At 37.1% G+C, this 15,578-nt stretch overlaps 1 protein-coding gene across 4 annotated transcripts; it reads right to left on the bottom strand.

Moving 5' to 3' along the window:
* Positions 1-445: 445 nt before the first annotated feature.
* Positions 446-15,544, bottom strand: RMI1 (RecQ mediated genome instability 1). Of its 4 annotated transcripts, none has more exons than XM_086416822.1 (5): positions 15,350-15,486; positions 14,472-14,648; positions 10,041-10,101; positions 3,188-3,283; positions 446-2,535 (listed from the first exon to the last, which is right to left on the bottom strand). In XM_086416822.1, the coding sequence occupies exon 5, from the start codon at positions 2,497-2,499 to the stop codon at positions 625-627; it is 1,875 nt and encodes a 624-aa protein (XP_086272948.1). In that variant the 5' UTR covers positions 2,500-2,535; positions 3,188-3,283; positions 10,041-10,101; positions 14,472-14,648; positions 15,350-15,486; the 3' UTR covers positions 446-624. The 4 variants fall into 4 exon arrangements, with proteins under 4 accessions (XP_086272948.1, XP_086272947.1, XP_086272946.1 ...); XM_086416821.1 differs by having other exon boundaries at positions 15,242-15,381; XM_086416820.1 differs by lacking the exon at positions 14,472-14,648 and having other exon boundaries at positions 15,350-15,544.
* Between the last annotated feature and the right edge of the window lie 34 nt (positions 15,545-15,578).

Here is a 15,578-nt window from a genome sequence, read left to right as displayed (position 1 = left end):
AACAACTAAAGACATAGATATACATCTTATTTTAATCCCCCCAAAAGTTAACTGGATCTTCTTAATAGATTATCCTTGAAAATCAAGTTTTTAACTGTTCAATATAATCTTTGAAATGGTATCTAGTTAAGATAATAATTGCCTTAAATATACCAAACAAAATATTTACAATCAGCAAAATAAAAACCAGCAGAACAATTAACATCTGAAAGTCTAACATTCTATTCCACTGGATTTACATTTTTTCCTAAGAAAAACATTATAAACAAATCTTTTGGGGTACAAATTAGAAGTACTCAACTACCTACTTATAATTGTTAACCTTCTTTCAACAGTATGACTCATTGGTAAACACCAATACTTTACCAGTCACCTTATGTGAAATAACAAGTAGAAAACAAAATTTCTCAACAACAATGGGTCATTAAATTCATTCAGCAAACACTTACTACAAAAAACTTTATTAAAAAAACTTAAACACACAATCATGATCAAGCATTTTAAAATTAAACTGAAATCAGTTATGAAACTTCCTTTTCAAAAAGTTGTGAAAGTAAAAGGACAAATTTAATTCTAAATATTTCCTTGCTTATTTGAATTGTTTTTTAATACTACTTCAATAAATTATTTCTTTAATCTCCTCTTTAGGTTCTCAAGGTGGTCCGTATTAACATCTTGTAATGCCAGTACCATTGCCTTAGACAAGGAGGGATTAAATGAAATAGTCATCAGACAGCACAAATCTATTAGCTCTCTCTGACATTTCTGCAAACCTTCCAGGAACTTTTGGTATTTACAAGGATCCTTTTTCAACCGTTTCATTTCTGATACTGAAAACCCTATCAGACTAGTAAGTATTTCATCTACAAAGTCTACATCTAGATATGCAGTACCATCAGAAATTTTTGCTCTTACACTCCAAATGCCACCAGAACTTGAGAGATTTCCGGTTAAAGTTACAATAAATGCTTTGACTTTCACTGTTGTAACCTCCTTTGGTTTGCTGGCCATTAGAACAGACAAATAGATAAAGGGTGGAGAATACAAATCCATGGTGATAGGAAGTCCAGTGCTATTCTCTGACAACTGTAAAGAACAAGTCTGTAAATGGTGCTCATTTTCATTAGGAACATCTGAACTCCTTTTTGGTACATTACTGACTAGCTCTCCATTGAACATTTTATTATTTAAGGAATGTCCATCTGAACTGCTAATTTGTTTTATTTTATATGTCTCTGAGCTCTTACCTTTATTTGTAAAATCATGGGGTAGAGGTACATTATGATTAACTGAAAGACTACTACTGTTTTGGTCTCTAGTAGATGGACAACTAAGAGATTTGTCTTCACTAGTCATTTGCTCAGATAAATTTTTTTCACTCCAATTATTGTTTCCATTTTTGCAAATAAAAGAAAAATTATTTAGAGTATTAGATCTATGTGAAAACTTCTCTATACTTTCATCTGTAGTTCTGTTCAAAGTCAATAGCTGTAATTCTTTGGTCTCCATCTGTTCTTTCTGGACAGCTTCTTCTAAAAGCAAGGCCTCCTCCAATGAAAAGTCATCTAATTCCTCATCAGTAAAAAGCATAGATTGGTTTCGTGGTTTCTCCTTTGGCCTTGGAGAAATAACAAGTTCTCTTTCAAAATCTGACTGTCTGATGGGAACAGTATTTGAGGAATTACCTATGAAACAACTTCTTTCCAAAGAGGTATTATTATTTGCTGCAAGCTCATCATTTTCATCAAGACTTGCCAAGAGTTCTTCATCAGAAGGTCCCAACGCAGGATCTAGAACATCCGTAATTCTGGGGATGCTTTGGTTAGAATTATTTGGTATGACTGAAACTATAGGATCAGGTTCCCCAATTAATCTTGCAAGAACTTTTTCTTGGGCATATTCCTCTAAAAGAGCATCGACTTCTCCTCCCAACACTTTCACATTTTCTGGTTTCAACAAGAGAACACCAAGACGGAAAGAAATATTTCCATAAATCAAAATTTTTGTACCTGGAGGAAGATCACTATGCAGAGCTGGAATAGACTGATATTCCATTCCTTGTATTTGTACAATTCCATCAGTTAGCTGTAGCATCAACATTCGTGAAGGCTTTGCTTCCCAAGGTTTGGGGGTTACTTGTGTTTCAGCTGTAATTAGGTCATTGGTTGTATTCTTTCCTCTCAACTTTTGTATCTGGGCATATGCAGGCTGACTTACATCAACCAATGAATTAATCTGCAGAGCAAAAAATCCATTCAGTTCTCCTTTCGGAGTTTCTAAAATGCCGCTAGGTAAAAGACGATGCTCCAAATCTCTCAGGTCGGTAAGGAGCCACTGCTCAAACACTTGTTTATTCATTTGTGCCTGACTCAAATTAACATGATCATTTTCTTCTTGGATCCAGTTAATACAAGCTTCTAGCCACGTTACAGGCACTTTAACATGCCATGTAGCTGAAAGCCAGGTTTCAACTCTTAATGCAATACTAGTTACACTCATTTCTTTCACATAAAGGAAATATTAGGCATCTATTACCTGAAAACAAACAAAAAAATTATTGTAATTCAGTATATCTAAATAGAGTTTCTATAATTCTCTACAATGCACAAACAGGAGTAGCCAAACCTTTAGACTTTCTCTCTAGCATGTAATTCTTTGACTTTCTACATAGCAAAAATTCAAATGCCACAAGTAATCAGATGGTACAATGAGAAAAGCAAAAAATGTGAGACAGATATATAAAGGTTTGAAGGCTAGCTCTGTCAAATTATAAGCTCTACAGCCTAGCATAAATTTTTTAACTTCTTCTAACCTAGTTTTTTCATCTATAAAATGTCAATACCACCTCCTACCTAATGGGGCTGTTGTGAGGATTACATGATTAACATTTGTAAAGCACAATGTCAGACCTACGCAATACATACAATGTTAGTAGTTATTATATTAATATAATAATCAGGTAAAATTATAACAAGTAACAGATTCTTAGCTGATGTAAAGCATCTTATTTATCTAAATGATTCTCAACAGTCGTATCACGTAAATATACTTCTGATTTTCTCAGTATGATTAAAAAAAGTAGCAAAACACTAAAAAGACTAAGCTTTTCTCACAAATTAAATTTTTTCCTTCAACAGAGGAAGACTCTAAATTTATAAAGTTTTAATATGCCCATAAGAAAACTTACCATTTGGAACAGGAGCACAGGATTTGATGACAGGATTTAGAACTGGTTGTTCAGTGGAGTACTTGTAACCTCTACTGCTCAGAAATGGCCTGAGAGCTAAGACAAAAAACAGTAAGGGTTATAAGAGGAAGCTGCAGAAACAATCACTGGCCTATTTTTGTAAGTGCAAGAGTTTGATGGTATGGTTTTGAAGTTTCCTATTATCAATCAGGGTAGAGTGGAGGTAGTACACACTAAAAACATGAGGTTTGGAATGAAATAAACAAAAGCAAGGGACCACAAGAAACTTAGACACTCTATCTTAGGTTGCTTCCTTGCCTTCCTTACTGCAGAGGGCTACCGTGAAAATTAAAGGATAGGAGAAGATGTCGGAGGTTCACAAGCAACCTAAGGTGAAAGGAGGCCAAAGCAGCTGAAATTGAAACTGACCGCCTACAGAGGGAGAAGGGCTCAAAGTTAAAGAAGCCAGAGCTCTGGATGCCATGGCAGCTGCAGCAGTGACGTGGAAAAGGAGACCCAGGGATGACTATCCTTCAGGTTTACTTCTGGCAAAACAGGGATGAAGTCCTAGATAACCTCTCAGCCTTTGTCTGCAACATCTGGCAGATCCATAAAAACTACTGCATAAATGGACCAGGGAAGAAGTCCTGTCCCATGGACTAGTTCAAGACATATTCTTGTGAAAAGGCATTAAATTATTTCTGTATATTATATAGTAGGTCCTCTCATTTTTAGAAAATAGTAAATCTAGCATCCTTGTAAAAACTTAGAGCTTATACAAATATTTCTTTTTTTAACCTTGCATTTCTTAGAAATTTAATAGGCATATATTGTCTGGTTTCCTACATCTTTTAGCTCAAGCGACAAATATGTGTCTATACATATACATATACACACACACAGACTTTTTTTGTAGGTATAGTTTTTTTTTTAATTTTTAACTTAAAAAGGGGGATTAATTTTTTTTCCCCTAAAGCTTTCTGAAGGTCAGGGGCTTTATCTATGAAAAAAATAGTAAGTAGTTATTTGTAACCTGTACTAAGCAGCATCTAGCCTTAAAACAGTCCTTTCTGGCTAAAAAAAACAATGAATGCTAGTAAAATTGTTTGGGCTACTTTTAGCATTTTTTAATCAAAATTACTAGATGACAGAATTCAAGAATTTGTTAACATGTTATTATTTGATATACTGATAGACATTTAAAAGTAAAAACCCTTTACTGTGTTAAAAAAGTGAAATAAAAAAGGAGACTAACATATAATCCAGAGGTTCAGTGTACAACTCTGGTGCCAAATTTCTTTTACTTACAAGCTCTGTGACCCTAAATAAGTAGTCACATTACTAATTCAACAAATGGTTAAAATTTAAAGGAAGAGTTACAGTTATTATGAGAAATACAAGAATAACATTTTAGGAGGAAGAATTAAGAAGGTCATAACTACCAAACTGATGAATCTTTACTTTGAAGAAAATAATTAAGAGTACAGATACATTTTAAATCATGTATGAAAAACAATGTGAAAACAGATAGGAGAGGTAGGAGAGGTCCACGCCCATTCTGATAAAAATAAACCATGTAGAGTCAAATCAGCATGTCTCTTTAACAAAGAAACCAACAATCTCTACACGAGCCCTCTGGTTTACCAAATGGAAATATTCTCTAACTTGTTGCTAAGAAAAACAAAACACAGCATGCTAACTTTTGTGTACAAAAGAAAGGACAATAAGCATATTCTTCTTGATTTTGTACATATAGGACCTCTATCTAGAAGGATATACAAGAAACAAGATAAAACTTTAAATACATAGCTACACTCAATAACAAAGAGTAAAAACTTCTGGGCCAGGAACTCAGGAAGATGCCCTGAAGAAGGGATAGGCTACCCACTCCAGTATTCTTGGGCTTCTCTGGTGGCTCAGCTGGTAAAGAATCCACCTGGGGAAACCTGGGTTCGATCCCTGGGTTCAGAAGATCCCCTGGAGAAGGGAAGAGCTACCCACTCCAGCATTCTAGCCTGGAGAATTCAATGGACGGTACAGTCCATGGGGTTACAAAGAGTTGGACACGACTGAGAAACTTTTACTTTAGAGTTTTAAGCGGGCACTAAAGACACCAGGAAAAGGGGACTTGCAGGCGAAAGCTACAAGGCTCTAAGGGCCCAGTATGCCAATTATAGGGCACAACAGACTACTTGCTAGAATTGTGCCCAAAAATGTTCTATTCAGCACCTACCTATGGCCTATGGAGAGAACAGAGATAATCTAAGAATAGATACATAGAGTATACAACTTGTATAGAATACAACATGGTCCAGAACCAGGCTCTTCACTAAAGTAAATACCCAAATCTCTAAGGACACAGCTGATCTAGACCTATGCCAGTCAGAGGGCAGGTTGAAGCAACTCCAAAAACACACCAAAGGGAAAAACCTCTATCCAACATGAGCTCTCAAGCCAAAACTATATTTGAGGAAAATTACCATGATGAGCCACATCAGGACACACAACCAAGAGAAGAATTTATACCTGGAGAAGTTTGTTTTTAAATGCAGAATCTTAAATGTTTAAAAAATAAGAATAAAGTGACTATGAAAGAACACAAAAAACTTCAAAAAAAACTATTATTAATATTCTCAAAGAGGCAGGGATATCTCCACACACAAAACCTTAAACCGCAACCAGTACCTCATACCACATACAAAAATTAACTCTAAATGAAGCACAGATATAAATGTGAAAACTAAAAAAGCTAGGAGAAAAAAAAAAGCTCATATATAACAGAGAACAGATTGACAGCTGCCAGAGGTCAGGGGTGGGCGAAACAGACGAAAGGGGTCACAAGGTACAAACTTCCAGTTATAAAATCAGTAAGTCATAGAAATGTAATGTACAGTATGGTCACTGTAGTTAAAATACTATATTGCATATTTAAAAGTTAAGAGAGTAGATCTTAAAAGTTCTCATCACAAGAAATATAAAATTTTCTAACTAAGTGTGGTGATGGATGTCATCTGGGCTTAACTGTGGTGAGTTCTGCAATAATAGGGATCCCCTGGTGGCTCAGTTGGTAAAGAGTCTGCCCGCAATGCGGGAGACACAGGTTTGATTCCTGGGTCGGGAAGATCCCCTGGAGAAGGAAATGGCAACTCACTCCAGTACTCTTGCCTGGAAAAATCCCACGGATGGAGGAGCCTGGTGGGCTACAGTCCATGGGGTTGCAAAGAGTCAGACATGACTGAGCGACTTCACTTTCTGCAATAATACAAATTATGATGTTGTACAACTGAACCTAAAATGTTATATGTCAATTATATTTTTTTAAGGGGAAGGAAAGTTAGGAGAATAATCTTTGTGATCTTAATTTCTTAAAAGTTTTCTCAGATACAACACTAGAAGCATACATAATTCATAAAAGAAAGAAACTAATGAATTGAGCTTCACCAAAATTTTAAAATTCTGCTCTATGAAAGACACTGCTTAAAGTATAAAGATAAGACAAACAAACACAAAAGACAAGCCACAGACTGGGAGAAATAGGTAACTGACAAAAGACATATTTAGATTACAAAAATAATTTTAAAATTCAATAGGAGGACTTCCCTGGCAGTCCAGTGGTTAATACATCACCTTCCAATGCAGAGGGTGTGGCTTCAACCCCTGGTGGGGGAGCTAAAATCTCACATGACTCACAGCCGAAAAAACAAAACATAAAACAAAAAGCAATATGCAACATATTCAATAAAAATGAATTAAAAATTGTCCACACCAAAAAAAAGAAAAAAATCTTTTTAAAAATTCAATAGGAAAACAAACTAATTTTAAAAGGAGCAAAAGAGCTGAATAGACATTTCACCAAAAGATATGCAAAACGACAAGACATTACGGAAATCTAAAATTAAAATATAGCTAAAATAAAAAAGACAACTGATAATTCCAAGTACTGGAATTCTCATACATTGCTGGTTGGAAAGCAAAATAGCACAATCACTTTAAAAAACAGTTTAGCAGATTTTTAGGAAGAAAAACAGTTTAGCAGTTTATTAGGAAGAAAAACAGTTCAGTATTTTCTTACAAAGTTAAATATACACTCATCATGCAACCCAGCATTACTAGGTATTTACTCAAGAGAAATGAAAACTTACATTCATTAAAAATCTGTATGTGAACAATTACAGCAGCTTGTTTCATAATCACCAAAAATCAGAAACAACCCACATGTCCTTCATGGACAAATAATAGTACATCATTACAATGAAATATCATTCAGTGTTAAAAAAGAATACACTTCTAATAAATGCAATAACAAAGATGAATACTGCTACAGATATTCTCCCTCAGAAAATTCGTATGTTGAAATCCTAATACCCAATGTGATGGTATCGGGAGGTGGGGCCTCTATGAAGTGCTTAGATTATGAGAATGAAGCCCTCATAGAAATTCCCTGGTGGCCCAGTGGTTCAGACTCCCCACTTCCACTGCTGCTGCTAAGTCACTTCAGTCGTGTCCGACTCTGTGCGACCCCATAGACGGCAGCCCACCAGGCTCCCAGGTCTCTGGGATTCTCCAGGCAAGAACACTGGAGTGGGCTGCCATTTCCTTCTCCAATGCATTAAAGTGAAAAGTGAAAATGAAGTCCCTCAGTCGTATCCGACTCTTCACAACCCCATGGACTGCAGCCTACCAGGCTCCTCCGTCCATGGGATTTTCTAGGCAAGAGTACTGGAGTGGGGTGCCATCGCCTTCTCCGTCTGCCACAAGAGGTTGCTATAAAAAGGCTGTCATCCAAGAACCAGGAAGCATGTCCTTATCAGACACCCACAAAATCTGCCATCACCTTGACCATGGACTTTTCAGTTTTCAAATAAATTTCTGTCATTTATGAACCACTCAGTTTATGCTATTTTGTCATAGTAGCCCAAATAGACTGAAACAAATAGCAAATGCAGCATGCTAGGTAAAAGTTAGACAAAGACTGTATAATTCCAGTTACAGGGCATTATGGAAAGGTATCACCAACTTCACGGACATGAACTTGAGCAAACTCCAGGAGAGAGTGGAGGACAGGAAGGCCTTGCATGCTGCAGTCCATGGGGTTGCAAAGAATCAGACACAACTTAGCAACTGAATAACAACAATGGAAAAGGCAGCACCATAGTAACAGGTGACAGCAATGGTCATGCGACTAATGTTTGTCAAAGCTCACAGAACTATACATCAAAAAGAACATAAATTTTACTGAATGTAAATTATATACTTAATAAAAATACTGAAGACAAACACCAAAATGATAGAAATATAACAACTGATTTTCAAATTTGCTGAGAAAAACACAAAATAAAGAAAACAATCCAAAAGAAGGCACAAAGGGAACGGGGCTGTGAAAGTGCTGCACTCAATATGCCAGCAAATTTGGAAAACTCAGCAGTGGCCACAGGACTGGAAAAGATCAGTTTTCATTCCAATCCCAAAGAAAGGCAATGCCAAAGAATACTCAAACTACCACACAATTGCACTCATCTCAATGCTAGCAAAGAAATGCTCAAAATTCTCCAAGCCAGGCTTCAACAGTACGTGAACCGTGAACTTCCCGATGTTCAAGCTGGATTTAGAAAAGGCAGAGGAACCAGAGATCAAATTGCCAACATCCGCTGGATCATCAAAACAGCAAGAGAGTTCCAGAAAAACATCTATTTCTGCTTTATTGACTATGCCAAAGCCTTTGACTGTGTGAACCACAATAAACTGTGGAAAATTCTGAAGGAGATCCGAACACCAGACCACCTGACCTGCCTCTTGAGAAACCTGTATGCAGGTCAGGAAGCAACAGTTAGAACTGGACATGGAAAAACAGACTGGTTACAAATTGGGAAAGGAGTATGCCAAGGCTATATATTGTCACCCTGTTTGTTTAACTTATATACAGAGTACATCACGAGAAATGCTGGACTGGATGAAGCACAAGCTGGAATCAAGATTGCCGGGAGAAATATCAATAACCTCAGATATGCAGATGACACCACCCTTATGGCAAAAAGCGAAGAGGAATTAAAGAGCCTCTTGATGAAAGTGAAAGAGGACAGTGGAAGAGCAGGCTTAAAACTCAACATTAAGAAAACTAAGATCATGGAATCTCGTCCCATCACATCATGGCAAATAGATGGGGAAACAGTGAAAACAGTGACAGACTTTATTTTGGGGCTTCCAAAACCGCTGCAGATGGTGACTGCAGCCATGAAGTTAAAAGACGCTTGCTCCTTGGAAGAAAAGCTATCACCAACCTAGACAGCATATTAAAAAGCAGAGACTTTACTTTGTCAACAAAGGTCTGTCTAGTCAAAGCTATGATTTTTCCAGTAATCATGTATGGATGTGAGAGTTGAACGATAAACAAAGCTGAGCACCAAAGAATTGATGCTTTTGAACTGTGGTGTTGGAGAAGACTCTTGAGAGTCCCTTGGACTGTAAGGAAATTCAACCAGTCCATCCTAAAGGAAATCAGTCTTGAATATTCATTGGAAGGACTGATGCTGAAGCTGAAACTCCAATACTTTGGACACCTGACACAAAGAACTGACTCATCTGAAAATACTCTGATGCTGGAAAGACTGATGGCAGGAGAAGGGGATGACAGAGGATGAGATGGTTGGATGGCACAATCAACTCAATGGACACGAGTTTGAGTAAGCTCTGGGAGCTGGTGATGGGCACGGAGGCCTGGCGCGCTGCAGTCCATGGAGTCGGAAAGAGCTGGATACAACTGAGCGACTGAACTGAACTGATAAACAGAAATTAACAAGATGGTAAAAATTAGTCTAAATATATCAGCAATCATAATGAATATAGATTAACTCACCTCTTAAAAGATACTCTCAAATTGAATAAACCAAGTTCAGCTGTATGCTTAAAAGATGGACCTAGAACAAAATACCATCAACACATGAAATTAATTAAAATAAGGCATGTTAAAATCTCCAAGCATGATTTTATGATGCCATAGTTGAGTGATATCTTATCTTCAAGACACAGATCTGTACTTTATAGATCTATTTTTATCTGTTGACATTATTAACATCAAAAATTAAGCTATATCCAAGGCTCTCAGGTGTACTCATTCAGTAAGTTACTTTATTTTCTTCACTAAAATTTAACCACCACAACACTGGCAAATGGGCCTGGTATAATTGTCAGGGGTGTTGTAATGAGTTGATAGTCATTAAGTAAACTGAAATCAAGAAAGTGTACTTTTGGTAGTTAGAATTATTTAAATGAATTAGCAAGTATAAATGCCGCATCAATTAAATTGTTTGCAGAATGTTTTGTACTATGAATCATTCAGGATGTACAGTATAGTATATAACCATATACACCCCTAAGTTATTACATGCAGACACTTAACACAAATGCCATTTTCTACATGAACCTGTTAAATAGTAGGAGTTAATACTGTTAATACTTCTAGGAGGAGGAAGAAACCAAAAAAAAAGGAAGACTGATTGTGAATTGAAAAGGTCAAGGCTGGATAGAAAATGAAATTAAAGAAATGAATTTCAGTGGTGTCAATTCTATATAGCAGCAGTATAGCTGTATAAACAGAGAAGTGAAGAAAAGGGTGAGTAAAAATTAAAACCTCTTAAGATTTTAAACTTTTTCAAAATATATTGTTTTACATCTGTAATATTACCTAAACCTCAAAATAGTCATTTATGATAGAAAGGGTAGGTACTGTCTTCTATTTGGGTGAGAATGAAACAGGCATGAAGATTAAAGACATAAAGATCATACATAGTATCAGGCTCTGAACTAGATTCTGCTAATCTCCATTCGTATACCATTTTCTAGATGCTGTTTGACATAAGTGAAAAGAGAAAGTAAAGTCAGTCTCTCATTTACATATACCCACTTGCATACAAAACATATTCATAAATGGCTAGTTTGTAATAGCACTACAGTATTAACAATCAACAGACTTTGCTCTGATCTCATATAAATGACAAGCTCACCTAGTACATTCTAAATTATTTCATTTACAAAGTCAAACGAAAGAAACACATCACCTACTGCATCTATCTTTGTAATAGCTTCAAAGCAGTGTTATCACTATTACTTTTCCTTTTGCTATAACTCTACTAAAGTACCATATAAAGCAGTTTTAAATTTTTTTAAATATCACAAACTGATATTTTAAGACTTATGTATTCATTTTTAAATTTTGTACTTATTTCAAACATGCATTTCCTTGTTTGTGTTGTTGAACACAGAAAGTGACAAAAATCCTTTCAGACAGTAGTCTGGACAAATTCCTAATAAATAATTTTCTTAAAATACTACCCTCAGGATTTGGATCTCCACTTCCAGAGATGTACTATAATTTTATAACAACGTTACCATAACTAAATGCACATTTGCATAGAATATGCATAGAATTCTTCATTTAACAGCAAAGACAGGTAGAGGGCATATTGATATAAAACATAATTTAGTGCCTACAAATGCATGTTAAAACAATTTTATAAAAAGATGTTTCTAACATATAAATTTTTTTCCTACAGGTAAAAAAAAAAGCTTATTAAATTATTAAAAGAAAAGCTTATTAAATTGCTAAATGGAAAAAGTATTATCATGTGAAATTATAAAGTTTAGACTGGGTTTCAATAACTGAGCTCCTTAATAATTTAATTGTGTTAATTAAATTATTAAGGAGTTTATTTACTAATTGTATTTAATTAGTAAATTGTATTACTTGCATCTATTCCTTCAAGAGAATTTCTAAGGTTTTTGTTCCTCCTTTTCTTGAGAAATTGAGTAACCATGGTCACTGCAGGTAAGCAACTCACAAGGGAAGTGTCAGCTGCTGCTGCTGCTAAGTCACTTCAGTCGTGTCTGACTGTGCGATTCCATAGGCAGCAGCCCACCAGGCTCCCCCGTCCCTGGGATTCTCCAGGCAAGAACACTGGAGTAGATTGCCATTTCCTTCTCCAATGTATGAAAGTGAAAAGTGAAAGTGAAGTCGCTCAGTCATGTCGGACTCTTCGCCACCCCATGGACTACAGCCCACCAGGCTCCTCCATCCATGGGATTTTCCAGGCAAGAGTACTGGAGTGGGTTGCCATTGCCTTCTCCAGGTGTCAGCTAGAGCACCACAATTTCCCAGCCCTTGATCCTCAAAAACATCACTGTCCATGAAAAGAATATAAAAAAAGTATATGTTGTTGAAATTGTACAGTAAGAAATGTTCACACCATATGATCTACTTCTTTTATTTTCAAAACTTAATCTTAAGAAAACACTCAGAAATAAGGACAAAGATTTATGTGCCAGAGTGCTTATCACGAAGCTTTTACAGTGTGGAAAAAAACAAACTAAATGTTCAACAACAGTAAAATAAATACATACATAATCACACTGGATCCAGGAAATAGTTTTTTAAAGAAATATTTTAAGGACTATTTAATGACATGAAAATATGTTATTTTATTTTGTTAGGAAAAAAGACCATATGTAAAATTACATTAATCTCCATTAATTTTATAATCATGAAAACATTATTTTTTTAAAAACTGAGTTACATCTTGCTCCTGCTTAACTTGGCTGACACAGCAATCTACATTCTAGATATTGACTGCAGGAACTGAGCAGAAGAGAACAGAGTAGGAAAATTCTATAATATCAGTCATCAATACTAAGATTTATACAAATTTCATCTATAAGTTAATTTTCAGTCAGCCTCACATATTCCAATTTTTTAACAAATCGAAGAAGAGGCACAAGTACCATCCTTTTAGACATGGTATGTGGCATTCAATCAATAGTTAAGACTTAAAAGCACTAACAAATATTTAAGTTATAACCGTTTCATGTTTCCACTGCCTTTACTTTAAAAAATACACGTAAGTCTGTTTTTAACTCTTGGGGATAACATTAAGGTAACCCAAGAATTTTGAGAAGACACTTTCTGAAAATTATGGGGAAAATTTTATATTTAATGGCTGAAATCAGAAAGAAGTAATTAGTGGAGCTGCTTGTGGATCCTCCATAACCTAATACATGAGAAAGACGGAAAACACGTATAGGAGTCTGATTCCCATCTACGCTTTGTGACCTTAGACTTGTTCCTTAACTTCTCTTTGTCTTATCCACAATTTACTCACAGGACTGTAATAAGCATTAAACGGCCAGCACAAAGTCTGGCACAAACTCAAAAAATAATAGTTACAAAATTCTAAATAATCATCCAGCTGACTAGAGTACAATCTCAATTATATTAGTTTACCTTATGTAAATTCCACAGCTAAGTAATACCAGACTTAAATTCATCAGGAGTCCAAATAATCACACAATTAATTACACAAGAGCACAATATGTCAATCAAGTTGCTAAGTCCTTGAATAAGCAGATATAACACAGCTTGGCTGAAAATAACAGAGGATGAAAGAAAGGTTGGCGAAAAGACAGACCTTCCTCAAACTGGCAAGTCTCTGAATGAAGCAGGTATAAAATTGTTTGTAAAAAACAGACTTTCTTGTTATTTAAAAAGTAAACCTAAACAGCAAATTTTAAAAGGTAAAGGAAGAAAACAATTAGATAAAAAAAAATCTAGAAAAGGGGAATAAGAGTTTTCAGGTTTGAGGGTCCAATCAGAAGACAGTGAAACTGGGAAGTTCTTAAGAGCTGCTTACTTTGCGTTCCTGCTCACCAGTCATCACTGTTTACCAAGGCAGAAAATGATGGTTTCAACAGAAATACTAGTTTGAAAGAAACCACCCTTAGTACATTATCCTGTATGTGCCTATTTGTGTTAGTGAAGTGTCCCTGGTTTTGAAAGACAGATTCAATTAAATGTTGCAAATCCTGACTGGCAGATTAAATCTCTATAATCCAAATATCCCCAGCCCCTTCATACATTCAATCAACTTTTCTTGAACATTAAATAAGAATTTGAACTATGTATCATAAAACCAAACGCACATTGAGTTTTACTTCCCAACAAGACTATAATATTCTTTACGATGGGGGCCATTAAAAAACAACTCAGAGAGCCTTTTATAAACCCCACAATCCCAGACATTATGCTCCAACAGTACTTAACTACCATTCCCGCCAGTAAATATTTGGTGCTTCATGAAGTCCTCAGTTTCCCCTAAAAAGAGTTTTCTTCCATATTAAGCAAGTAAAATAGATGGTCAAAATCACACACTTTTTAAGATGCTGGTTACATCTAATTTGCAAAGTATTCAAGAGGGAAATCAAATTACAATGGAATGAATCAGCACAAATTCATCATTACCCAAAAAAATGTGTATTCTAACGGTAGATTTAGCTTCATGTGTAACGTATAACATTTTCACTTTTCAACACAAGTTTGGGGTTGTGGTTGAGAGCTGGAGGGTTGAGTCGGGATGCGGAGACTGGGTACTACTACTGGTAATTTCCGAGGTTTGTCACCGATTCTGGACCTAAGGGCCTTAACAAAAAAAAACCCATCAAAGCCTGACACAAAGGCCTTAGAAGTAGCCGAACACTAAGTATAACCCGAACACTCTAGGACGATAACATATCTATATGAGGGCGAGAGGTTTAGTCTAAGTCACTGCCGACACACCGTGGCTGATTTAAGGCGAGTGAACGGAAAGCGGATGTCTACAGCTTATTTTGCGATTTGCATTCATTGTAGGATATGAAAGCAGTACTTTCAGAAATTTTTCACACGTAACTACAGCGACACTATAAAATACTCGTATCACAGGCCCCATTAATAAAGAAAAGAAAAGGGCAAAAAAAGTTTCATCAGAACGCAGAGCCCGGTAAAGACCCTGGGAGCGCAGGCTCCCGGCCGGAAGCAAAGGGGGCGAAGAGTACAGGACTCCAAGGCTCGACCGCCACAGCCCGGCGAGACTGCCACCGTTTCTCGGAATCCCGCCCGATCCTCCAGCCGACCGCGGACCGCAACCTGCCGGCTGCGCCCCCTGCCCGGGCCACGCCTGAAGGGCGCTGCGGCCCGTTACAGACAGCGGGTTAGCGCGGCGAGGGCCGGGCCGGCAAGCTGGCTGCACTTACCAACGCGCAGCTCGCCCTGCAGCATGGGTGGGAGGGGAGTACCGGGGAGGGAAGAAGACGCGAATGTGGGCTGTGGAAACGGGGGCATTCATCTGGCCCTACACCGACCTGGGCGTCCCGCCTTCCCCTCGCGCAACAGCAGTTCCCGGGCACGCGACCGTGAGACTAGGAACCGCCACAGCGCGCGCCCTAACCCTTTTTCGCTGCTTCCCGCCCGATTTGCCGCGCGCTCACGCCCCTCCTCCCACCCCTGAAAGCCTCCTTCAGGTCCAGAAGCACCCCCTACACCCGCCCCTCCCTGTGCGCGAGAACGGGACAGCCTTTAGTTCTCGCGAGA

This window comes from Bos grunniens, chromosome 8, assembly GCF_055505025.1.
Source record: "Bos grunniens cultivar Pamir isolate PY7600 chromosome 8, Bosgru_T2T1.0, whole genome shotgun sequence".
NCBI classification, from domain to species: domain Eukaryota; kingdom Metazoa; phylum Chordata; class Mammalia; order Artiodactyla; family Bovidae; genus Bos; species Bos grunniens.
Note: the sequence above shows the minus strand (reverse complement) of the source record. Positions and strands in the feature narration are given on the sequence as shown.

Bases quoted from the DNA above. Each gene is read 5' to 3' on its own strand.
- RMI1 (XM_086416820.1), bottom strand. From the start codon at position 2,499: ATGAGTGTAACTAGTATTGCATTAAGAGTTGAAACCTGGCTTTCAGCT.